The 26,084-nt window shown below is 44.6% G+C and overlaps 2 protein-coding genes across 4 annotated transcripts; one reads left to right on the top strand and one right to left on the bottom strand.

Moving 5' to 3' along the window:
- Positions 1-1,019: 1,019 nt before the first annotated feature.
- Positions 1,020-22,363, bottom strand: IQCG (IQ motif containing G). 3 transcript variants are annotated; one of them, XM_053986113.1, is made up of 10 exons: positions 22,122-22,363; positions 18,127-18,274; positions 14,419-14,645; positions 13,483-13,611; positions 11,467-11,548; positions 5,293-5,454; positions 4,609-4,683; positions 2,982-3,113; positions 1,706-1,807; positions 1,020-1,240 (listed from the first exon to the last, which is right to left on the bottom strand). In XM_053986113.1, the coding sequence occupies exons 1-10, from the start codon at positions 22,361-22,363 to the stop codon at positions 1,112-1,114; spliced, it is 1,428 nt and encodes a 475-aa protein (XP_053842088.1). In that variant the 3' UTR covers positions 1,020-1,111. The 3 variants fall into 3 exon arrangements, with proteins under 3 accessions (XP_053842088.1, XP_053842089.1, XP_053842090.1); XM_053986114.1 differs by having other exon boundaries at positions 22,073-22,130; XM_053986115.1 differs by lacking the exon at positions 22,122-22,363 and adding an exon at positions 21,823-22,006.
- RPL35A (ribosomal protein L35a) lies at positions 22,335-26,084 on the top strand. The gene is made up of 5 exons (XM_053986121.1): positions 22,335-22,419; positions 22,749-22,791; positions 24,049-24,201; positions 25,047-25,191; positions 26,026-26,084. The coding sequence occupies exons 2-5, from the start codon at positions 22,781-22,783 to the stop codon at positions 26,047-26,049; spliced, it is 333 nt and encodes a 110-aa protein (XP_053842096.1). The 5' UTR covers positions 22,335-22,419; positions 22,749-22,780; the 3' UTR covers positions 26,050-26,084.

Genomic DNA, 26,084 nt, shown 5'->3' with positions numbered 1-26,084 from the left:
AATGGGAACTTGTTCAGGTTTCAAGCAAGTGTCCGTGCTCCAGCAAGAACACCAGCACTTCTAATGCACTTCTAATGCAGTTTGTCTGGAGCATCTGCAACTTCAGCACTCCCCTGACAACCAAGTCTGCCTGATAAGGCACCAGCGCCTTCTGTTCAGAGTTCTGAGCCACAGGCTCTCTGCTCATGGTTTCAGCCGTCTCACATGAACTTCAGAGCCTTTGGCCCAGTTCAGGTTGGACACGAGTTTTGGATGTGGCCAGCATGGGCTGGTCACAAAGAGTAGGGCAGACTCTATGATTTGATATCATCTCCCACGTGGGAGTCAGAAACCAGGCAGCTCAGCCACAGGGCTTTGTGCACAGACCTGCATGTGGGCTGCCAGTGGTGTCAGGAGCAGGGATTCTCTTTGGGTTAAAAAGCAGCTCTGCTCCCTGCCTTCAGCCCTGTCGCACTGCACAGTGGCGCTGGCCGGGGCGGTGGGGACGGCTGCAACAGACCTGCTCCTGTAGGCAGCGTGGCTGGCTGCCTTTTCCCTTTGTTCCTCCCCTTGGTCAAAGGTATATGGAGCTATTCTGTCTGTGCACTGACACTGTGCAGGACTGTGGGAATGGAAACCTGCATGCTCTGACTGCACTTGTGTTTACACTGCAAACTTGCACGCGTTCTCCCTGCTGACCTGATGCCAGTGCTGGAGGCACAGAGAGCACAGAGGGAGCCCAGCTGGGGCTGCCTTGGCCTGTCTGCCTGACCCAGAGCCACGGCCAGTGCTCTGGGGGCACAGGAGGTTCTGGGTGCAGAGCATCCCATGCTGGTGAGCTACTGGGCTGGTAACAGGATTACCTCCCACTGTTTTGTTTCCATAAAGCACTTCACAGGGGATATAGTGTTTCTCACTGCTTTGATGCAAATCCCCTTTCTGCTGGGAAAAAAAGGCTGTATAAGTGCAGCTTTAAGATCTTTAGTGCAGCTTCACCATAACTGTGTCTGCAGGAACTGCCTTTTTCAGAATTGCCCAAGCTCGGTTACATGGTTTATTTTGTCTTGTCAAACATACCACAGTGCCCTGCCCAGCAGCAGTGCTGGAGCACATCTGTGGCCACTTTCTTTACTTATCTCTTTGCTCCAGATTTTTCCTTGGCTGTTTCCTTCTCTCCTAATTGTTCCTTCAAATACTTCTCAAGCTCCTGGTAGGGGCCGAGGAATCTGCGGACCATTGTACCTTTCCACCAGGCCTGCACCTGGAAGTGAGAGAGAGAGATGCTTGAGGGGAAATCACTTGCTGGGGTACCTGGTACAGCTCAATGCCTGGAGAGTCTTTCCCGTGCTCCCCAGCCACAGAAGGGAACCCCCCAGCCCATGCAGCAGCCTTTGGGCCTGTGCTGATGGTGCCAAAGGCATCCATAGCTGGGCTGAGGGCACCTGTTGCTGGTGGCAAGGGATAAGCAGGGGCACTGCCCCGTGACCCTCCCTGTATCACATGTGCAGTGATATTTTGCAGGAGACTGGCTGCTCTCCTTTCATTTCCCATCTCAAACCTGCAGCCAGCTGCTGGCTCTGAGTGTGCCCCAGCAAAAGGAACAGGCTTTGTCCTTTGCTTGTGCCACCACACACCAGCCAGATTTCTTGGGCAGTTTTCTGCCTGGACAAAGCCTGTGGCACAGATTATTAACTCCCTGCTACTGTTGGAGCAGCACTGCCTTTACCTTCACAGCACTCTTCAGCTCCAGGGCTTCCTGCTCTATTTGTTTTCTCTTGGCCTCCTTGTCTGTCCGGTCAATGATGATGGTTGCCTGGAATGTCAGGCACTGCAAGAAAGCACAGGGATGGCAAAAGCCATGACAAACACATCCCCTAAGCTGCAAAGCCAGACTTCAGGGCTCACTGTGCCCAGCCATTTGCCAGGGCAGGGCTCACCTGGACCCTGGTGCAACGATTCTTTCCCTCTGCTGCCTACGGGTCTCATCCTTGCTACACACTTCCCACAGCCCTGCCAGGACTGCTCAGGCCCATGGGTTGTGGTGTCCCTCTGTACCAGGGAAGCCCAGGGACAATGTGTGTGGGGGCTTTCCTCCCCACCTCCATTATTTATCTTTCCTAAATCCAGATGGCAAATGTTGCTCATTACCACCGTCAGTCCTCAGGCACTTGGAGCTGCTGCCAAAGTGAAACCTCTCACAGTCTGGATGTAATTAACCCCCTGATCCTGTGCTGTAAAATGGCTGGCTGATGGCTTCCCAGGCAGCAGCTGGTTGTGGGGAGGACACTTGGTCCCCCAGGCCAAGCAGCAGATGATGTACAAACACATTTGGGATACTGAGATGACAGAGTGAAAAATGAGCCCACAAGCAGGGAAACATCCAGTTCCATCCCATCATTTCCAACCCACGGATGGTAAGGAATGTTTACAAGTAAATTCCTTCTGGTTTTAAAGCACACATTTTTCTAGATGCTTTTCTCTGATCTATGCTGCTGTTCTGCTGTGATCAGAGCTCAGCAGTTAACCAAGAACCCAATGGGGCAGGAATGGTTCTCCCCAGAATAATTTCCCTGATAACAGAGCTCTGTGCATCTGGGAATGTGTCTGCAGGAAGGGATGAGCTTCCAGCCTCAGCCTGTCTTATTCTGATCTTCCTAGAAGGAGCAGCTTTGTTCAGACTCAGGCAGCAAAGTAAGGTGAGGCATACTGATGGGATGGGACAGTACCTCTGCCCCTCACAAAGGCTGTCAGTAGCTCTCTCATTACTTGATGGTATTTGAAAATAGCTGTAGGGGAAACATCATCATCTCTCCGTGATGTCACAGGTGGCGAACAGAAGATGACATCTCAGCCGTTGTCTTCCCAAGCCAAGTGCTGTAATCACAGCCTGTGCCTCAAAATTACTGATTTTTTTCTGTGGTCCTGGTTCCTTATCCAAATGAGTGTAGGAAAAAGCCCAATGCAATTTTGCATGGCTGAACATTGAGATGCTGATGTCTTACCTCCTTTGCAAATCTCTGCATTGTTTCCAAGTTCTCTGCCTTTAATGCTCTTAGATCATCCAGTTCTTCGTCTTTTGCAGCAGTGTCTTTTTTATACTTCTCTATCCAGTATTCCAGCTTCTCTTTCACCTCCTGCATGGGGAGAGAGTGGTGCTCAGCATGGTGCAAAGAGTGCACAGGTGAGAGGTTTGCTACTATTACATGGCCTGCTTTCAGGATGGTGCTGAGAGTCATGTAAATCGTGCATGGTCAGTGTTTCCTTCTCATCTTGAAAGCATCAAACCCCTAAGACTACTCATAAATTACTGAAGGGCAGTAATTTTGTGCAGTCAGTTCTGATGAAGCAGATGACAGCCAGAAGCCATTCTTTGTGTCTATACAGAAGGAGGGGGGGTTTAAAAGCACAATTTGTCAGTGGGAGAGCTTTAATCCTCTGCCTGACTCCCTACCCACTTTCTGGATTAAGCTCAGCACACCAGGAATAAGGTCCCAGGGGACAGCACTTCACACTATTTCAGGTTGTGAACTTGGTTTTGTGCTCATGAATAGGGCAGGTGTTTCTGAAACAGTCACCCAGATGACTTCCTCCTATTCACCAATAACTTCTCCATAGCAACCACCGTGATTACTTCCATGGAAAAATAATCTGAGGAAAAGCATCAATCTCATTACAGCATCACAGCTGGACACACAAGGGGGATGGAGGGCATGGTCATCCTCCTGTCTGCGGGCCCCTGCAAAGCCAGCAGCTGCTGTCTGAGCACTGAGGGGCTGCTGCTGGGCTGGCTGCTGGAGGTCAGCCAGGCTCAGCATGTACTCGGGCAGTCCCCTCGCTGGGAGCATTGATCAGACCAAAGCTCTGGAGTGCAGACCACACTGTTCAACTGCTCACAAGATACAGCACTGGTTTGCACTCAAATTACGTTTTTAAAAACCTATTATCTCCTATTAAATTCTGTACTGGCAGTGACCTCAGGTACCCTGCAGCAGTGCAGGTTTTCTTCCCATCATACCATTTATGAGAGGCTTTGCAGCATTATTCACTGTAAAGTTATTCACTGTTAATGATAAGAATGCTCTGAACCTCTGAATCAACACCACAAGGACATTCATGCTGCTGAAAATGTGTACAATAGTTGTGGGTTAGCAATGATCCAACCCCAATTCTTCCTTCGATAAGGCTGGACTGGCCTTTTGACCAACTGGACTGGCAGTTTGTGTCATTCCCTCCTCAGTGTCCTTCCCCTCTGCGCAGCCCTTACTTTGAGCCCTTACTTTGGGATCTTCACTGGGGTGCTGGGAGCCCCAGGGACTGCCAAGTAGGGTCTAAATAAAATTCCAATTAGCCAAATACAACTGTCTGAGAGAGGAAAAATCCCTAACACCTGAGTAAACAATGTAATTAATTACATGAACCCTAATTTTAAGGAAATATATCTGTATGTAGCAAATCCCAAGCCTTGGAGAGCTGGTTTAATTAAGATTTGAGGACAAGTAATCATTCAAACTGCAACAGTCATGAACCTGGTACATTGGATGGAGCAATAGCTGTTTTCCTTTGGGCACTAATCGATGACAAGGTGTTTATAGGTTGCTATTTTAAGCATTAGCTGACAGTTACACATACCTGATATTGTTGCGTGAGGAAATTTTCAGTCTCTGTGTGGAGTTGAATCTCCTCATCAATTTTGCTCTTCAAATTCTGTGGTCAGAGCAGACAGAACATGTGTGAGAAATGTTAGTGTGTATGTGTGTATACACTGCTGCTGAAAGCTGAGTAAAAGTGCTGGAACTCTGTGTAGTCCACAGACATTTTTTCCAGTGATAAAATCAGCCGAGGCAGTCCTTGCTCCTGGGCCATCCATGAAAAAGGGACAATTAGATCAGACCTTGATCAGTCAAAAAAAGATGCTTGCAAAACCAGAACAGTTTTCTAGTCCAGTTCACCTTATGGCCACACAAGCAGCTCTATCTGTATAATCTGCTGGGGGCACTTCTGGGAGGTCAGGTTGCTAATACCTTTGTAAGCACCCCTTTGGATATACTTTTGGGTCTGGTTTTCTGACCATGGCATTGCTTTAAGCATTCCATGTCTCCTAAAGCCATGCCATCCTTGTTGTTGCTATTTGCAGCATCATACAGAGAAACAATAGAAGATATAAAGGTGTCTAACCCCAATGAGTTTCCTGATCCAGTTCAAACAGCTGTGCTGGTGACTATAATGGAGAGCAGAGAGGGCATCTGGGGAATGAGGGAGGTTCCCTTACTAGATGCAGATGCCTTCCAGTATGGGCCATGGAGAAGAGTTTACCTGGATTTCTTTCTCCAGGGCATTCTCTGCACTGCTGCACTTTTTCTGGGTTAGTTGGACCTGGAGATCTGTGTTTTTCTTCATGTAGAAGCTCTCTATGTTCACTTTGGCCGTCATCTCTTGAAGCTTATCTTTGAGGCAATCAATAACCTTATCTCGGTTCTAGTGGAGACAAAAGCAGCACAAAAGCAAGCCTGGAGACTGAGGTCAGCTCACCTTTTCTTAATCTTTCCATTCCCTGATAAAGCCAGAAGAGACAAAGCTATAGGCTTCACTTTCCCTGAATGTTGCTCCATTTCAAGGAGCATTTCTAAGTGTAATCCATACAGACAGCAATAAAACCATCAGCAAGGAGTCATTGCCTCTGGAGAGGGTGGACTGAGGAACAGAGTGGGACAAGAAGGCAGGCCTGCTCTGTGGTCAAGAAATGGACTCAGTCGTGCTTAGGATAAATATGAAAAAAAGCAAAAAAAAAATTTAACCACCTTAAGTTAGGCTTTACTTTTACTAACACTTTGCATTAGACTTTCTCAGTGAGTGAGCATCTGTAAAAGAAGGATAATGTCTCAGCCCCACAAAAGCCAAAGTTTGTTATCCTAAAGTATACTCTATTCCTTGGATTTATTTTTTTTTTCCTAGTTATGCAGCAACTGTATAAACACAGCCTTAGGAACAAGTGCAAATCTAATGCTGACTTGCTCATATTTCCAAACAGTTCTTTCTTGAAATCTTACCAGGTAGATGATGCCCACTTCATTATGAAAACATACACCCAGGGCAAGGAAGCAGTGTCAAGGAAAAGCTGGCTATAAGGTCCCAGCCTCTCCCCATGCCTTGCTCTGCAATGGAGCTGAGCTTTCCTGGGGCACAAAGCTCTGTTTTCTGTTCCCTAGAGTTCTTCCATAGGCCAGAATCCTGAGTGGTTTGTCCAGCTTTTGGAGCATGCTCAGGAAGCAAAGTGCATTTGCTTGATTTGGGATTGCTATTTTGTTTACTCTTTTTAATTAATTTATTTGAATAACAGATAAAGGTTCATTACTCTGGTTGGAACTTGGGACAAATGCCTGCAAAATGGAGACTTTTTTTATCGAGTTAGAAAGGTCATCAAAGCTTCCTGTGTAATTATGCAAGATCAATGTGAATGCACCCAACTGCTCCATTACAGCGTTTCTCTTTGCTTCCTTGCCATGCTGTGGTGGGTTTGATATTCATCAGCCAAACCTCCACAGCTGAAGATGAAGATGAAATACCAAAGTGCTGACATTTTTTGAAGCCCACATATCTTGTCTCTGAAGCACCTCACATTCCTTAGCTGTGTAAACATGGAAAAGTGCCATGTGAAGAAGCCAGCTCAATAGTGCTGTGTTTGAAATCCCTTGCAGCATGACTCATTTGGAAAAGGTCTCCTTATAAGAAGAGTTTGGAACAGTTAAAAGGAAAGTCCTTCCTTCTGCACCCCTTGTCATACATAGGAAGAGTAGAGTACATTTATGAGGCTCAGGATAATTGGGGCCTTGGCTGATGCTGTTTTGTAGGTTCAAAGGTGTTCACATGTTTTTGAATGTTTCAAACACCAGATACTATTTTTATGGCCATATCATCATATGACTGCAGACAGCTACAGACATGAGCTGTTTGTGCCTTATTAAGGTTTCTGGTCATGGCCTTTGTTTTCCTTGGCATGGAATTTTGTTGGCCATTGGGAGGAGTAGTGTTCCTGGTCAATAGACAGGGGATGTGAGTGTCCCACTCTATTTTGAGATTGTCTTCCTGGGTCATAGTGGAATCGTATCTAAACTGAAGAACCAGCAGAGAGACTGAGGAGATGCTAATTATAAAACAGCAAACCCACAACTTTTTGTGGCACTGAGGCTCAAGGAAGTCAAACACTGCTGATGTCAGTGTGTTACTGCTATCTGCTCAAGATCTGCAAACTGGCCAGAAAATAAGGGTTCAGCCTAGGTTACAATGTACTCAGAGAGTTGGGGCAGAGCATGAACTTCTCACCAGGTTATTTTCTTTTTCATTTCACATTTCATTAAATAAAAAATGCTTTTGATCCTTGTGCCCCAGGCCTCAGCCAGGATGGGGGCCCATCTGCCCTGTTGTTTTCTCTGGTGAATGGCAAGTCTGTGGTTTGGATTTGGTCTGCAGTGTTGTAAAACATCCTGGTTAGAGGTGGGGAGTCTGGGGGTTTGGTTACACAATCCAAAGCAGACAGGAAGTGAAATGGAAAACCCACTGGTGGTTTACAGCAGCATCTGCCTGGCCAAGGACTGGCAGCTGCAGGCATGAGGGCAGCTCCTGCTGCAGGACCTGCAGAGTTGGGGCACATTTGGGATTTAGCTGAGGGTAGTAAATGCAGCAGTAAATGCCTACAAGCTGTGGGTACCAGCTGTAGAATGTGCTGTTCCCCAAACGTCAGGGACAATAACTGGGAAAATGAATTAATATTTATTCATTCTGGTTTATCATAGCAGAGGTCCACGCCAGGACACGGAATGCTTTCATAGCTGATGCAGTAAATCTCTGGGCTGCTTATTTGGGATTACTTCAGCATTGAATCTGCCAAACCAAATCATCCCTCGTGTCCAAAACTATCAGAAAACTGGCAGAGACCAAGATCAAAACCCAGAAAATAGCTGTCAGGAGCCAGTCTGCTTCACAAGCAGGTAAACAAGCTGATTTTCTCTGATCTCTCAGCTCACAGACATCACCTCAGGGGCCTGTCTGTTGTCACCTGGTGCCACTGGAGTCTTCCCCACAGATGCTATTCGGCTACAAAAGCAGCTGCACTTAGCTGGAGACCTTATCCACAGTCCTGTGTTTTCATTTACTTTTATTTATCTCTCTTGTAAGCCACCAAGATCTCCCAACTCTTCTTCAGTAATTAGTGTTTACAGTCATAAAATAGAGCTGGTTACAAAAATAGCCCACAGGAGTAAACAGTCTGAGGAATTCTCCAGCAGTCCAATGCTGCCCATTTGGCAGGGGAAGGAGTGCTGTGCTCTGTGCTGACAGAGGGCCCTGCTCTGCCTTGCTCACACACCGAGTGCTCAGAGCTCAAGGCTCTTCCTGGCAGCTGTGGCATCTCAGTTTGCAGGGCCTGGAGATGTGCTTGGATCCCCACACCTGCTGCAGCCTGGGCTCACTCCCCTGAAACCACAACAGGCAGCCTTGCAGGCACTTCAATAGGGCTTTGCCTGCATCACTGTCCCAGCTCCAGAACAGCTCAGGGAATGTCTGTGCCCAAGGGACAGCAGAGCTGGCTGTCACCTGGTGTGGACAGAATGCTTCTGCAGCCCTTGGCCAGCTCAGCACCAATGCCAGCAGCTGTGGGAGAGCCCCAGAAGGGGCAGTTTGCTGGCAGAGGGAGCAGGCCTGTTGGCAGCAGCACTCCTGTGGAAAATCCTGCCCCTCTGGAGCCAGCTTTGGATCTAGTGCACCAGCTCCAGGTCCTGCAGTGCTCCCTGGGGCTCTGTCAAACTTATGCCTTCTGCTGTAACCATCCTGTGCATATCTCCAGTAGAAACATGCACCAGTGGGTGTGTATATATGTTTAAAACATTCCACAGAACACTCTATTGATGCATTTGTCCTCCTGGGAGAGGAAAAGGGAAGAAACATGATGGGTTTTAATCTTACTACTAAAAGCATGACTGAGTGATGTCATGATACAGTGGATCTGGGTGTGTTATGAGAACTGACAAAGAACTAAAGTTACAGATCTGTTTTCACTGGTACTGTGGTGCAGTGGCTTGGCTGTCTGTTTGGTAGCTGTAACATTACTGCTTGTTATAAAGTGACACCACTGCCTGCACACATGCATGACGTGAGTACACCACAAAACCTACAGGACGTAAAAAGTCTTCGGGTGAAGAACAATGCAGGAATGCTGAATTTTACATTCCTAATTTTTTATCTTAAGCTGCATAATCCTATATGATATTAATATGTTTCAAAACCTGCAGAGGCTGCTGTTACTTGTCCAGGAAACCAGAGAAAGTGAGTATTTTTATAGAAGCTAGGAAATTAACACTGCAGCAGCAAACAGACCCCCTGCAGCCAAACCTGAGCTACCAGTGCTGCTCCTGCACAGAGAGGTAAGAGCAAAACCAGATGCACCATTTCAGCTCCTTTAGAGACATCAGTGCTTTCCAAAAGAAAACAAAATAAAGGAGAACACTTAGCATTAGATTTGCGTTCCATTAGAAAGAAAAATGAGCTGAGCAGGCTAATACACTATTAATTAGCATCTTATTAAGAGGTAGAAAGGCTCAAAATACAAATTCACAGCACCACGGATGAGACAAAGGCCATGTTTTTCTGGTTCCAGGATTAGATTTGCTTGCTTTTGTTTTCTCAGCCATGTAGGCTTTTGTCTACAGGTCTGTGCATTATTATTGTTGTTCAAAGTACTCCAAAGTCAGCATAGCTGTATTTTTATTTTTAATTAGTTGGCAAGGTGACAAATCATGCAAGTGTCTGTAAAACTGCCTATGGGAAAATCCCATATGAAGCAAATAGAAATTATTCTCCCTTGGGAGACACAGTGAGACACCATTATTTTTGGCACAGGAGGAAAGCAGCACTTTAAAGTAGTCTTGTCTTTGATTTATCAAAGCTGAATCTATAAGGAAGCTCAGAAAAGGACTTTTAAGCTTGAAATATTAAAAAAAATCCCAGATGAGTGCAAATCTCACTTGATGAGGCAAAACCCAAGAACTGAATTAGCACTGAAAGGACAAAAAGGAGAGCCCCCTCTCAGCACAGGAGCTACACACATTTTTATGACTGCAGGAGTTAGGAGAGGTGCAGGGCAGGACACAGAGAAGTGGCCCCCTGACTGTGGAGTGCCTGGACATTGCTGCTGGTGCAAGACAGGATGATTACAGCCCCTGGGAAGGCATTAAACCAGGACTGGGCACATATATTGTGTGCACAGACATGGTGAGGTTTGAAGAGCACTATACAGATGAAGAACTACCTCATAACATTCACCAGCCTGGGGCATGGGAGAGCAGGAACTTCCCAGGAGCCATCAGAGTCTGACTGAGAAGGGGCAGTGTGAGAAGAAAATAGGTCCCCCCTATATTTACAATTAAACTTTCCCCTGTGTATGCATTCAGGCTGCCAACACAAAACCTTTGTGTTCTACAAACCAAACTTCACCAGCATGTCTGGGGCTTAAAATTCCTCTCTTTAGTAAATTATATCCTGGCTTGCTTACTCTCCACACTTTTGTCCAAAGACAAAACTCAGTGACACCAATTCTTTCCTCAGATGCCCTTGCTGTTCTCTTGCTCACTACTGAACTGAGTGTCAGATTCTTGTTCCTTCCCCCAGGCCCTTGCAGCTCTGCCCCAGCTTCCCTTCTGCTTGTTTGCTATCACACATCTCCTGCCTCAGCAGGGCCATGCTACATTTCCATGTTGAATGAGCATCCAGTCTGAGCTGTCTGGTGAGCATCAAAGTGACCAGTGATAAGCCATTCAATTGATCTGCACTTGTGTAGCAAGCCTTATATTTCCAGAATGCCCCATATTTACTGAGCATGCACACACCCTTTGCATGATGCAGACAGAAGGGCTGAAGCTTTCCAGAAAGATTAAGTTGACAGCATATGTGCAATAACATTGATCTGCCCTTGTGTAGGCATGTTTAGGATTTTCTGATGTCTGGAAGCCTAGAAAAATAGATTAATAGAATGACACTTTGCCCAGATGAAAATGTAGGTAGAAAAATGGCCTGCCCCTATGATAGGTGTCTGTCTTTCTCACTCCCTTTGACACACTTCCTTCTGTGCCAAATGACCGTCATGACTGAGTATGACAGAACCTTAGATACTGTTATCTGCAGATAACCTCTTTCTTACTGATTGCAGGTATCTGTGCTTTGTCACTCCCAGCAGAGTTTTTGGGATATTCTAATTTGACCATGGTCTCTCATGATTATGAGCATTTTGAGCTCCCATTTGAAAACCATCAGACAGTGCTCTTGAAGTCATTAGTGGGCTTATTCCAAATACAAATCTTTATTGTAATTATTCTGCTTCTGTACTCCTAAGTGGTGGCTCATTGTGTATGGCCATGGCCTCTCTGAGTGCTGGGCAGCAGAGGCCAGCTTCCTAACAGGCTTCCCCCTGGCAAGATGCCCAGTGCTAAGTGCTCTCACCTGAAGGTCTTGACCAGTTTGTTTCTTGACGTCTTGCAGCTGTTTCTGGAGTGCCTTTATCTCCTTCTTTCCTTTTTCCTCCCTGAGGTGGGAAAATACAATCACTTGAATATATCAAAAAAGACAAGAGCTGTTTACCTAGAAGAGGAACTTCCTGTCTCCTGACACATTGTGGTAAGATAAACAGAGACTTCTCACTGAAACTACTGACTTGGTCAGTAAATCCTGAGAAAAGAGGTGCACAGACTGAGCAAGGCAGATGGGAACAAAAGGGAGGATAAGCCAAAAAAAAAAACCAAAAAAAAAAAAAACAGGGGATGCTCTTGTTGAAGGCCTGGAATGGATTTGAGGATGATTCAATTACTATAGCAGAGACAGAAGATGCCTGTCATTGAGGCAGTTTCAACAAAAATGCCCGTGATTCTATGCAGAAGCAAGCCTGAGCAGCAGGGAGTGCCAAATTGTGTTATTATGTGTATGAGAATGTTATTTCTTTCATATCAGACCTAAAATCTTCCAAAGAACACTGCCCCAGGTTCTGAGATCCACGAAGGGATCTGAGTGAAGACCAAAAGCTAGAGAAGTGTTCATCTGTCTAAAAGAAAACAGATGCAGTAAATATTCTAGGTATTATTATCTTATTTCACTCAGAGTGCTTCTCTAAGATTTTATGCTTATGATTAGTTTTAAAACCACTAAATTCTACAGTTGGTCCCTGAAACTTTGTATCCTATTTCAACCTTACAATCACACATGCATTTCATTTTCAGAGTCCTTATCTGGGTGACTAATGAACAAAAGCTCCTGATAAGGAGTCTCCCATCATCTCACTGCAGATGGCTTTCAGAACAGTGTATTTACACAAAACGAGGCAAGTATTTATTATCTTGAAAGACAGATCAAGTCCATTCCATGAAAACAATGTATAGTAGAATATGGCTAAATATGATTGACAGAAGGGGATAAAAAGGATTATGTGCTTTCTGATTATAATTTGTCTGCTCTTTTAAGCCTTTCAGTACTGGACAGTTACTCCACAGCCAATTGCTAATCTCATTCTTGCTTTCTGTCCCTTCCATGGATAAACAATAAATCCCTTGGTTTTAGGCAGTGGAAGTGGAAGTGGAAGAGTTGGGTTTCATGCCTGAAGTCGCACATTGCACTGAAGCTGGGGATTTGCCCTGGAGGCAGATCCCTGAGTCACCACAAGAGCAGTTCCAGTAGGTTGGTTTCCTGACAAATCATGACTGAGAGCAGCTTTGCTGTGCACCCTCAATGATGGGCCTGAGCTGCTACACTGAGGTAGCTTTAAAGTGGTCAAATATTTGTCTGATGACTGCAATTCTCTCTGACAGTTTTGGGATTGAACCAGAGGTTTGCATGCTAAAAAAACCCCAAACCTCTAGAGCTCAAAAGTTTGAGCTAAGAAATCACCAGTTTGAGCTGAGATTATAACAAATGTGTACCCTGGAAGATCTGGGACAGAAGAGATTCACAGCACAGTGGCTGATGGATTAGCCTTAAATAAGACACCTCTGTCACCATCTGTGCTAACCCCTCACTGCTGCTGGGAAAAGGGAGCCTATTAACATATTGGTCAGAGCAGATTCTCCTGGGCATCAGACAACCTAAAGGCCATATGTTGCTGGCCCTGATTTGAACAGGTTCTCTGCTGCTCTGGCTTTCACTGGGGACAGAAATTGAAGATCAAGAAGCTCCTACATCACATTATGTTTTAATTGAAATGAGGCATTTGCACTAATTCAGTCACTGGTGTCCACTGTGGTCAAATTCCTAGCTCATTGGCAATTCCTAGCTCAGATCAGTATCAGACCCATCCACTGTTTCTTTCCAAAGGGGAAAACTTGCAGTTTGCAAAGCAAATAGAATAATTCAAGTTTTAAAAAGTATCCCTTCTGTATTTTGGTTTTATTGGGTTTTATTTCCTCTTCAGCATGTACTGAGTGAGAATGGCTTTCAGCATTTAAACAGGGAAGAACTGAACACAACACTGACCTGATGAGGATGTCATAAAACTTGTCCTTTTTTGCCTTCTCTCTCTCATTAGCATCTGTTAGGCTACTAAATGTTCCCAATTCCTCCATCTTTTTAATAGTGACCGTAATTACATCACTTGCATACTGCCTGCCAGGAAGAAAAGGAACACAACAATAATTTACAGGTGCTTTACAGGTGCAGTAGTGATGACAGGTGGATCTTGGAAAATGAGACCTGGCCATACAATACATCAGCTTGTCCAGTTCATTGAATGTCATGATGCATGTGGCATTTACATTTTAGCTGCATGTTCCTTATTTAGAATTAGAATCTTCTTCAAACCCATTGTTGAAATGATATTAAATGACAGAAGCCAGGATGCAGAAAAATGCATACTGAGCATTCAGCTCCATAATCTCTTTCAAACCAAAGGCTGTTGCTATTTCTGCAAATCAGGGCACTGGTTTAGGTGCAGGAATAAAGTTTGTTTTAAAAAAGAAAGAAAATCTTTAGTCTTTTTATACATTACCTTTTCTATAATGGCTATAACTGCCACAGAAGCTCTATGTGCCCTGCAGAATGACTGAGTTCAGAAACAAGGCTCAGATCTCCTTTGCATGTGGGATCAGCTAAAGGAACCTGACTCCAGGTACCAGAACATGAGCACTGATTAGTGCCTGGCATGATTTCTACCCAGGCAACCATTATCAACGGGGTGATGTTTTACAGCTCCATTCAAAATAAACTGCTGGTCATTAGGTAACATGCAGAGGCAAGCAAAGGCTGGAACTAAATGGTCTATGAAGGATACCACTGCTATCCCTAGAGGAACTCCTTCCAGACAGAGACTGATGTACTGTGGCAGTGGGAGAGTGAGGAATTTGTATTTTTGCTTTCAAGAGATAGACTGAGAACTTTACAGCTCTGAGCATCCCTCACAGGTGCTTCACTCACCTGTCAGCATAGATTTTTTTGAGCTTCTCTAGAGCCCGGGTGGTGCATTTCTTGGGGGTTTTGGAAGAATGGTGGGTGCTTTTTTGATTTTCAGTTTTCCCCTGCTGCTGCTCGTGTTCGGTGTTTTTCAGGGCTGTGGAGGTAACTGTTTCCCCACTTTCTTGCTTTGCTGACATAAGTTCTGAGAAGTTAATACCCAGCTCCTCCTGGATAATTTCTTTCATTTGCTGGATGGAAATGAAAGGGGATAAGGGAAATAAGAGAATAAGGGAAGAGGGAAAAGGGAATAAGAGAGACCTGCTTGCACATTGCACAGCAGAACTAAACCCTCTGCAATATTATGTAATAGGAAGGAAAATTAGTAAGAAACTAGAATGAAAGTATACTGAGAGCAGCTGACAGTGCATGTTACATTTTGCAAAGAGTGGAAGATCAGAAACATTTATGTTGGTTAGTTTTGAGCACAAAGTGTAGCTCATTGAAGTTTATGGGCTCCGAGGTCCTAAAATGGCAGGACTAGAAAAGGCCTAAAAAGGTGAATTCATCCACTCCAAGAGTTGATGGTTCAGACTGTTCTTAATCTGACATGTTCTTAATGGCCTCCAACAGTGGAGACTACACACCCTCCTGTCAATGCCAGCACCTCACAACTTTCTTTACCATAAGAAAGTTTTTTCTCCTCAACAGTATTTGAACCCCTGGCTTGTTGTCCTGGTCTCTAGGCACAGAGAACAAGTTGTTCCCTCCTTTTTTGCAGCAGTTTTTACAAACTGGAAGACTGTTAGTCTGTTTTTCCTCCTTCTTCTCTCCATCCTAGACATTTCCCACTGCCTGTCACACCACCTTTCCCTACAATATTATTGTTATAACTAGAGCTGTGTGGAAATAATTGCAATAGACTTTCTGTCTGCTATCTGCTTAGCAGTTTATTTGAGAGTAACAGTAGAGGAAATACAACATGAATTCAAAGGATAAATTCAAAATATTGGCAGCTTTCTCCTTCATGGAAATGTATCTTGTGATTGAGTACAATTTCATTAAAAAAGGAAAAGCCCTCAAAAATGCAAAAGCACACTATAAAATCAGCTAAGCTCTTGGTTCTACAAAATTCTCTGCTTTATGTGTTATGGATGAAATGCAGGTGTATACACTGGAACATTAAAAGAGAATATTTTCTTGCCTGCCTACCTGCATTTCTGTGGCTGAACACTTCATAACAGCTCTGCTGACTGAAGCTAACATAGTCTCTGCCACCCCCATCCCTGTCCACAGCTGCCTGCTCCCCACCCTGGCTGCTTGGGGAAGCAGACAGAGAACTCACTGTGATGAAACATTTTCCAGCAAAAAGGAAAAAAAAAAAAGATATTTTTAGCAGCACCAGTTCTCAGTCCAGATCCTTCCACAACCACACACACATTTGTGCCAACAGAGCAGAGAAAACAAGTGGTCAGGGCAGCAGCTGTGGATGCCAGGAGTACTTCCAAAAAGTTACTTGTCAGGCAAGTCATGCAAGGCTTGTTAGAAGTCAAGCAAGGCTCTGTCAGAGGTCTGAGGTGCTGCTGCAGTCTGTGAGGGCACTGCAAGGGACTGCTTCATGCTGAGTGTTTTGGACAACTCTGGGTTGGGATGGATCAACCTCTGGCAGTGCCTGACTCATCAGAGACTAGAGAAGGAGGCCAAGTGACTACACACTTAATTTTTGCACTGTTAAATTTACATTAAATGAATCACAAACAAAGGATACATCCAATGAAAATTGCATTGTTAATTAGTAAAAAAAAGGCTTAAATAGCTGGTTGGTGACAACTGTACTTCAAAAAGAACTAATTTTGGCAAACAAACTGCTTTAATATTATGTAGATTTTATGAATGTTCTGATAGACATTTTTTAATGTCTGAGAAAGTTCAAGACAGGCAATAACTGGGTTGTCTGTAAACAGTAGGGACTTACACACTAATAATCAACAAATAAGGATGTAAAAGCAAGAGGTTTGTAAACTGCATGTGTTACCTCTGTGTAGTCTCCTAAGTGCTTGTCTGTTGCCCAAAATTCAGCAAATAGAAAGGCTGCCTCCCTCTGGGGCATGCACTGTGTGAAGCAATGTGCAAGAACATCCAATCTGGAAAATCAGTGAGGTGCTGGCCAACACTGTGATTAATTCTCTCAAAAATGTCATCAACTGAAATTTAGATGTCAGTCTTTGAAGATGCCATTGATTTGTGCCTGAGAGACTCCAAGGTGCTTTGCAAATACAGATCTTGTACAAATACAATGAAAACAGCCAAATGTAAACTGAGAAACAGGGAAGAGCAGCAAATTACAGAGCACCAAAGTTAGCAAGTAGCTTCCCTAAGCAATTTTCTTGTTTCTAAATTGTTTCCTGCTCAAATTGTTTTGAAATCTTTAAGAACACAAGTAGGGTTTATAACCTGTGAGAAAGTTGTGTTCTAAGAAGTGACTTGGTGAAAATGAGCATCTGTGATTGAGGAGAAAAAAGAAGGTGTTTTCTCTGTAATTTACGTGTACCTTCAGTAGATCTATCAACCTGAGTCTGTGTGTCTGAAGAGGACAACTCCTGCTGTCCCAGAGATATGCTCTTTCTCCGCGTTTTGCTGCTGGCACATAGGAGAGGGAGAAGCACCCTCTGGGAGCAGTTGAGGCCGGCTCCCAGGAGTCTTTCAGGGGAGCAGTGCCCTCTATGGCACAGTCTCAGCATCGCTCCCGCCCTGAAACTCACTGTAACTCCAGCTGCTGCTGCGGCTTTTTGAAAAGAGAATATGGAAAGGAAGCACGTAGAAAAATATGATTTAACTTCCTCTGGCATTCTAAAGCGGTACATTAGACAGAGTGAACATCATTAGATGTCAAAACTCAGATCCCAGTTTATATTTCCATCCTGGTTGTGAACTTTTTTCTTGAGTTCATCTTAAAAAGGTTTCAAACATGCTAGAACTGGAAAGAGCCTGCTGTGTCACTTATAGACCTCAGTACTTAGAGCCATTTACCCCTCAGGACGGTCCCATCCTGATTCCTATGTCTAACAGCTACCAGAAATGTCACACCACCTTCCTCCACAGCAACAAACCCCTGCCTGAGCATTTGGAATTCTCTGTTCTCCATATCTCTGCCCAACCATCTGAGCTATGATGTCTATTAAAAATCAACTAATAATTAATGATCACTGAGAAAGGGTAGTTACTAATATATTTTGAAGTGCATCTTTCTTAATACATCATGGGAACAAAAGGATCTTTGGCATGGACTTAGAGAGGAATAGAATTAACCTGGTTTTGAGTACTTTGAAATAACCTATACATTTCTACTTTTAAAATAGCTCTGTATCTACAGAAGAACCTACATATGTCCCTGTCTGTTGCAGGAAGTTGTTTAATGCAGCATATGTTTTGCTTCCTTTTCCCCAATTCCTTCCTTATTGTCTAACCACTGAGATTTTAAAATCATAATCTTAGGAACCTCATCTTGGATCAGTAGAGTCCTTTGCACAGATTCATAACCAAGGCTTCTCAGTGATGCTGCAATATAAATATTAAAATTAGGTCACTTTTATTGTGTTTCTTCACCCAAGGGTCACAGAATAACAGAAAATATATTTGAGTTAATTTGTTTAAAATGCTGGTTAAAGATATAAAACCAAGACAAAGAAAAAAAATTATATGATATACATCTTTTTAAGCAGTGGCACATACACGGTTGATGTCTGTCTTGTCCTCATGTGGAACTGGCATGATATATCCAAGAATTGCAAGTTGATCCACACAGTTCTCCAGCACAGCACTAAACATCAGAGCTTCCAGATGAGTGATTTTTTCCATTTGTTTAGTCTCTGTGTTCTTGCTAGGAGGAACAAAGATAAAAGATACCAATCAGAAAAATGCTGTGGTGTTAGTAATGTTAGTAACAGTAGTTTAAATGAAAGGTAGACATGAAAAAGCCTCATTTGCAGCCTTACATATACTTCCCTGGCTTTGTTTATAACCTTCCATACACTGTTTATAAGAGGAGCTGTGCTCTGCTAATGGCTGCATTCAGGGACAGTGGGAATGTTTAGCTTTCACAAAACAAAAAGGTCCTGGTCCCTCCTACAGCAGATCTGGGTAGACAGGTTGAGAAGGGAATGGGTACGGAGGGCACAAACTGGGTGAGGTGCCTCATTATTCAGTTCAGGGGGGAGCAGTGGTTCATCGTGGTATTTGGGGAATGACAGAAGAAAGGTACCTTTTTAAAAGAAAAAAAAAAATCCACATCCTATAAAGTCTCAGAGGGTGAACCTTCATACTCTAATCATTCCTCAATATTACTGTGTAGCCTTCACACTTTTATGATTCCAGTCCCCTCTCAGCAGGAACTGTTACCATCTTAAGATGCTGAAAGTTAAACAAGAACCAATATCTGGACTGAGTAAACAATCTTTAACTTTCTGTATTATTTTATTTTAACTTGCAATTCAAACATGAAACTGCTCTGACATACACTTAAACACCCCTTTGCCTTTCCTACAGATGGAATATTGTGAAAGCATATCTAAGGAAAAGTGAAAATTTAAATATTAATCTGGAAATACCTAAGAAAACACCTGCACAACAATGGGAAAATTCTCTGAGAATTGTAATGTTTTGATATGCCATTGGACAATCCCTCCAAAGCCTGTACATACAAACCAGGTATTTCTTGTACAACATATAGCACAACTGCAGTCTGAGGTGGTTGAGATCCTGATCTTAATTTGGCTGCTCTACCTACAACTGGATTTGTGCCATCTGTAAAACCCTTGCATAAACATATCCTAAGCCTGCAAAATATTACAGCCCAACCTGTAAGTATGCCAAGGAAACACATCAGGCAGTCCTTCTTAGCATAAGACATGGCCATATTCTATGAAAATTAAAGAGGTTTGGATGCAGCTGTGCTCTGCATCACTGGAAATCAGTGATATTTCATAAGCAAATGTTTAAAAATATTCATACTTGCTATAACCTCTCTGAAGCTGTTATAATTTGCCCTCCTTCTTTTTTGTTGTTTTTTGCTGAAGAAAATATGTAATTTAGAGTTGGACCATGAAGTTAATTTCACTTGGCAGAAAAGAGCCACTTTTCAGTGCAGGTTTATTTGATGTCTGTTGGCACAGAGTAGGTAAAACAAACAAAAGGAACTCAGATTCCACACATTATTTCCGGATGTCCCTGTCTGTTGCAGGAAGTTGTTTAACGCAACGCATGTTGAAATGTGCTGGAAGAGGACACGGCTCTCCCTGGGGATGAGATTAGAAAGTGTGCACAGGGATTGCTCCCAGTAAATCCATAGCAAGGGCAGATACCAGGGAGAGACAGAGGTATTTAAGTTAAAGTATAATACTGCTCTGGGTCAAAGGAGAGTAAATTCCCCTAAGCCAGGCAATTATGATAAGGTTTCTAACTCCTGAATGGATGAAAACACAGAATAGCCTTTCAGCCAAGGTAATGGTAGAGGCACCCTGATTTATTTCAAGAAGCTTGTTTAAATCAGGGCAGGAAAAGATAACAGCAAAGTAGTGATTCTGAATATTATCAGTATGTTCACTATACTTGTATTGTTTGTAACCACTTATATCTAATTCCTCTGAGCAGGGCTTTTGATGGTCACCTAGGACGAAGAAGGAAGTGATTTCATCCCTTTGCTTCTGAGATTTTTTTCTCTCTTTTATCTTAATTATAAAAAAAAAATTAACAGCTTGAGACAGGAATCTGATAAAAGCATTAACAAAAAAAAAAAAGGCAAATGATTTGTATAACACATTAAATCCATCACTTTTCTTGTCAACCTTGGAATCAGTTACAGAAGTGGAGATGCAGTATTTTTACATCAAGAAAGTCAGGCGGTGTTTCCAGTCAACAGGCACTAATAAAATATTTTTCAATGTTCTACTCATTTTTATCTTTTTCAGAAATCCATGAACCATATTTTGAGTCTAAACAACCTAAGAATAATCTATTACATGTGGGGTGATAAAATATGACTAGTATGCTAAAAATAGGATGAAAAAAGATGTGTTGGGAGATAGCTGTGACAGATGATTACAGCAGCATTTTTGGAAGAAGAAATAACACGTGCAGCTCTCATAGGAAAAAGGGACTTATTTGGAAACAAAGGAGGATGCAACAGCTTTTCCTCTTTTCTGTCAACATCTTCTGACCAGGAGAGAATTAACTCAGGATATTATGTTTCGAGAAAGCTGGCAGCTGGAATGTTTCTCTAAAACCCCTTTGCTGCTTTGCTCCTCCTGTGTATCTTCTCTTACCTCCATATCTTTGCTCAGCAGATCCATGTGCCAAGCCAGTACAGTCTGGGCTTATGTTAAGTTGGACTTGAGAAGGAAACCACTGCCTGGGGCATTAGCAAACACTACATATGTGAGCTGCTTGCTCTGGATTTTAGTGTCAACACAGTGCCCCTCAGACCATCCACTGGCATCACCCTGCATTGCTGTGTTTGCTGAGCTCCCTCATTAAACTCTATTGATAATATTTTTTTTTTAAAAAGTATGTGAAGGATTCAACTTCCCCCATGAGTTTTGGATGACATTCTTTCCCTGCTGATATAAAGGGAAAGAAAAACATATCAAGTAATAATTTTTAAAGCAACTGTATAAAAGGTCTGGCCTCCTGTTCCTTTGGGGATTGCAACTCCCTCTGCTGTGTGAGAGTCCTGGATGTACATTTCTCCCACCCTGCTGCCTGATAAAGGAAAAATGGATTCAAGAGCAGCATTTTGTGCAGCATTCCTTGTAGTCAAGAGAAGAGACTCCAGTGAATTCCAGTGATAAAATGCATAGCTGAGAATGTCACATCTCCTTTAGATCTGTTTGGCAAATGACTGGCAAAGAGAGGTTCTGAATATCCACAGGAGCAGCAGCAGAGCCAGAAATCACAAGTAACTTCATTTTCACCAAAGAAAAGTTTCTTGGGAAGCAAAATAGATGTGGCCTTACCTTATACAGCTCTGCCTCCTGCTAGAAATATTAGGACAGCAAGGTGCTCACTTTGGGGAAAAAAAAAAAGGGGGGGGGGGGAAGGGCAAGGAAAGGAGGGGAAATGGAGAGAGGAAGGGGAAGAGAAAGAAAGGAATGGGAATAGAAGGAAGGGGAAAGGGAAAGGGAAAGGGAAAGGGAAAGGGAAAGGGAAAGGGAAAGGGAAAGGGAAAGGGACCATCAAGATTGCTCAAGGTTTGCCTTCCATTCACCTTCCTTCTCCCAAATCACTTCAAGTGCTCTGAAAATGCACCTCAATTTCTTGCAGTGTGAGGGAAGTGACAGAAATGGGGAGTGAATAACCCTGACGTGAGCAAATGGGTAAGTACATGCTTCCAGATCTTATTTAGGAAAATAAAGGAATGTGAGACTTGGTTACAGGAATTTCAGTGTCGAAATATGTTTTCTGCCTCCAAGGCGATATCAGAAGTAAACTAAATGTCGAGATGATTCATTGACTCAGGGTGAGAACATGGCACGACGGGCAGGGCCGGGAGCCCGCCCCGAACACCAAGGGCTGCTCTCTCCTCCCGCGCTGCCTCTCTTCGGGCTCCTCGGCTCGTTCCACCGCCGCGGCCCGGTTTCATTCGCCCTGCCCAGACCAGCCCCGGCTCCCCTCAACCTCTCACCGGGATCTGCCCTCATTTCCCCCGGTCCCGGTCCCGGTCCCGCCCTCACCGGGATGCGCCGCTCGTCTCCATGGCAACCACCACGCTCGGGGGCCTCGCGGGGCTGGCGGCCGGTGCCTGCGCAGCGGGGCTGGGGCCGCCCCTCCCGGGATCGCTTTTGCGGGGATCGCCGCCGGGAAACGCGGGCACAGAACACGAGACACGGGACAGGGGACGGGCGGTACCTTCCTCAACCCAGTGCTGCTCACTCCGGCAGCGCTCGGGCCGCCCGCTCGGGTCCTGGCGGCTCATTTCCCGGCAGGCAGAGCGGCGCGGGTCTCTTTTGCCGCCATCTTGGGGCGCTGGGGGTGAGGCGGAGCGGGGCCGCGGGCCGGGAGCGGGGCCGGGGGGTGCTGCCCCCGCTCTGGGGCCGGCGGCGGGCGCGGGGCTCCCGGGGCGCGGCAGATGGCGCGGTTTGGGGCGGGGACAAGGCGGGATGGCGCCGATGCGCGGCGGATGGTTCCGGTCCCGGGTTGGGGCCCTCGGCTGGAGCGGCGCTGAGGCGGCTGCTGTGGTGGGGAGCGGAGGCTTCCGGAGCTCTGGGTGGCTCCCGGGCAGCCCCTGGGTGTTCGGGGTCCCGCTCGCCGGGCCGGGTGGAGATGCCGGCCCGAGGCTCATGGCTGTGTGTCGTTTCCAGGCCTGCCGGGACCGGGTCTGCGGGAGGACACCATGACCGGGAGGTGAGTGAGTGCCCGAGGTGGCTCTCGGCTCGGTGCTGTAACGCTGTTGAAACGTTCCTGAGAATGTTTGTTGAAGCAGTAGGCAACGAGCAGTGTTCTTCTGCCCAGTGTCCTGCTGGGCCCTGTTGAACGCCCACAGTTGTGTGTCCCTATTCTGAAGTCTCTTGAGCTGTTAGGGTGTGCCACACTCTCCCTGGCCTGTCAGTAAATATCAGTGTGAAATTTATGGGTTTGTTAGCACAGTGTTTGTTAATCTCCAGTGTACAGTGGAGCTTTGACATAGACTTTCCTTGAGAAAAGGGAGCAGCGTGTTTTTCCCATGGGTAAATTTTCTATTGCGCTACCGAATTTTCTTAAAGTATGTAGGGATTGAGTTTGTAAGTGAAGGGATTAAATGTGAATACTTTGGAGTTGCCTGGAGAAGCTGTGGCTGCCCCATCCCTGGGGGCAAGGCCGAGCTGGATGGGGCTCTTGAGGAGCCTGATCTAGTGTGAGGTGTCCCTGCCCATGGCAGGGGAGTCAAAACTGGATGGTCTTAAATGTCCCTTCCAACCCAAAGCATTCGATGGTTGTGTGAATCCCAGCTTTATGTCCTAATATTTATGTGTGGAGTTGATGTCCTGTTACACGTGTGGCAGGTAGAACTGGATATCTCAGTTGGATCCTGCTGTATCCCAGAGCAGGTGCTGGATGCCCTTGGGCCGGATGGTGTGTGGGACAAGTCCTGTAATGACTTTACATGGGCAGTGCAGGCAGGACTTTGTCCTGAAGAATTGCTGAGGAGTTTTTGTAATGTCTGTGTCCAGTGGATGTCAGGCTGTTGCTCTGGCTGTTAATTCCTTTGAGGCTACAAATCAGGGGCAGCTCATGTCTTCTGTAACAGTTACTGCAACGCAGGAGACTTCCTGTGGTGTGTAGAAAAAAAGCAATGTTTACTCATCAGTGTTAGTAGGCATTTAGAAACAATATCTGCTAATGCTGGAGCATTTGAAACTTAGTATGAAGCCAGTATTGTAGTGCCCAGAGTTTATGACAAGCAAAAAATGTAATATTCTCATAAATACTTCATGTTCCACATACTCAGCTTTCCTCTGTTCATTGAACATATGTATTTGCAGTGATTTGTAAAAGTCAGCTATTTCCTCTGCTGATTTCTACTGGTGTGGAATTAGTTCCTGCTGAATGAGCCTGTGATTTGTTTTTATTTTTGTTACTTTGGAGTGAGTTATAATTTGCAGGTGTTTTCCATGTCTTTAGGCTGTGGTGCAAGGCCATTTTTGCTGGCTACAAACGTGGCCTCCGAAACCAGCGGGAGCACACGGCCCTTCTGAAAATTGAAGGTGTTTATGCCCGTCAGGAGACAGACTTCTACCTGGGCAAGAGGTGTGCCTACGTGTACAAAGCTAAAAAGTAAGTAATGTTTTATTCTTGTGCTGAATTAGCCAATGCCTGTATCGGTTTTGTAAATGCTAGGAGATCATGATATTACATGATGTGTTGGAGAGCAAGTGGGATGAGAAACAAGTTTTGCCTAAGATTGACAAAAACTGAAGGTGGGTCGATGGAGAAAATTGAAGTGGGTGAATTTGTGTTAAATACTTTGAACTGTTGAGTTACTTAAACAGTAAAGTGATTTTGTGAAGCCTGGATGAATTTGTATTCTGACTTTCATGTGCCCATGTTTGAGCACTGTCTGTCACTTCTGCTCTGCTGCCATTGGTAGACACCTTGGGAACAGCTGCTTATTACTTCCACTTCCTTTTTTTTTTCTTGAGTGCTGTTGTTCAGAATTACCTTGAATAAAATTGACCAAACTGGTAAGTTGACCACCATCATTTCCAACATGGCACGTGGCTCTTCATTTAAAGCCATTTCTGCTATCTATCCCAATGGCCTATTCTTCTCCTGCCTTCAGTGTATCTGGAGAAATGAGATGTTGGCAATTTCATATTGTTGATTTTTCAGTTTCGTCATATTAGCAAAAGTGTTTTCCAAATTTTTGAGCTTTGTAAGCTGTTAATAGTTGTCCGGTGGAACTTCTGATAAATTACAAGCTGTAGTTACACCTTTGAAAGGTACAGTGAAAATCCCAGGCCAGGAAAATGTCACATGTAAATAAAAGTGGACGTTGCTCTAGTTAAAGATGGCTATGGAGCTAAATTATTGAGGTGCTTTAGAGAGACCACATTGTCACTGCTGGTGACAACAGAGCTGTGACTGCCCTGCTGAGCTGTTCTTGGGCTCCTTTTCCCCAGCAACACGGTAACCCCTGGAGGCAAACCCAACAGGACACGCGTGATCTGGGGGAAGGTGACCCGCGCCCATGGGAACAGTGGCATGGTCCGTGCCAAGTTCCGCTCCAACCTTCCTGCCAAGGCCATTGGACACAGAATCCGGGTGGTAAGTGGATTTGGTTTAGCAGCAAGATACTTATTGGAAGTTTTTGGGTGCCTTTTAATTCCTTACAGTACGAGGGAACATTTGAACTCTGGTTTTGTTCTGTTGCTGTTGGGTGTTCAGCATGGCTCAGTGACTTTTTTTTGGAGCCTAGAGAGGCTTTTTGCTGGCTTCCTGTGCTGAGGGGGTTTGTCTTGTTATCAGGGGTTTGTGTGCTTGCTCAGGTTGTTTAGAAAGGCTCTTCAAGTTCCAGGACTCAGCTTCTTTCTAAAGCTGCCTTGATTTCTTTTCCACCAATCTGTTCTGTATATTTTTGCACCCTTCTACTCCTCTACCTGTTTGATTTTTCTCTTACCTCCCAAATGTTTTAACTGAGAGCAGTGCTGTCCTGTCATGGCCACTCCCACCTGTTCCCACTGTTGGTGTTTTTGCCACAGGGCTTCAGTGGGACTGTCCCTTTAGGTCTCTCACCCAGAGTTGTGATGTAGTATTTTCGTAGTAATGTTGTCAAAAGGAATACAAGAGGGTTGCAGTCCTTTCTTTCTGTCTTTCTCCTGTGCCTTAGAAAAAGCACAGTAGGAGCAGCACAGACAATTCTGGATTCCTGAAATCCAGAGTCATGGGAACTCTTCTTGTTGGTGCGCAAGGAGGGCTGGCTGCCATGGTGTCCGTGCCACCAGTGAAGTGCTCCTTCAAGTCATTCTCACACCTCTTCTGTATAAACTGGGGATTGCTTTAATAGCAGTTGAAGAGATTCATGGTCTAGATTGTAACTGCAAAACTCATGTTTGAATACAAGATTTCTAACGTGATTCTGTCTGGTTTTGTGTTTTACAGATGCTGTATCCATCTAGGATCTAAATTTTTATTCAAAATAAAATGGAGAATCTGTTTAA

Source organism: Vidua macroura, chromosome 10, assembly GCF_024509145.1.
Source record: "Vidua macroura isolate BioBank_ID:100142 chromosome 10, ASM2450914v1, whole genome shotgun sequence".
NCBI classification, from domain to species: Eukaryota; Metazoa; Chordata; class Aves; order Passeriformes; family Viduidae; genus Vidua; species Vidua macroura.
This window is presented reverse-complemented; position numbering and strand designations above follow the sequence as displayed.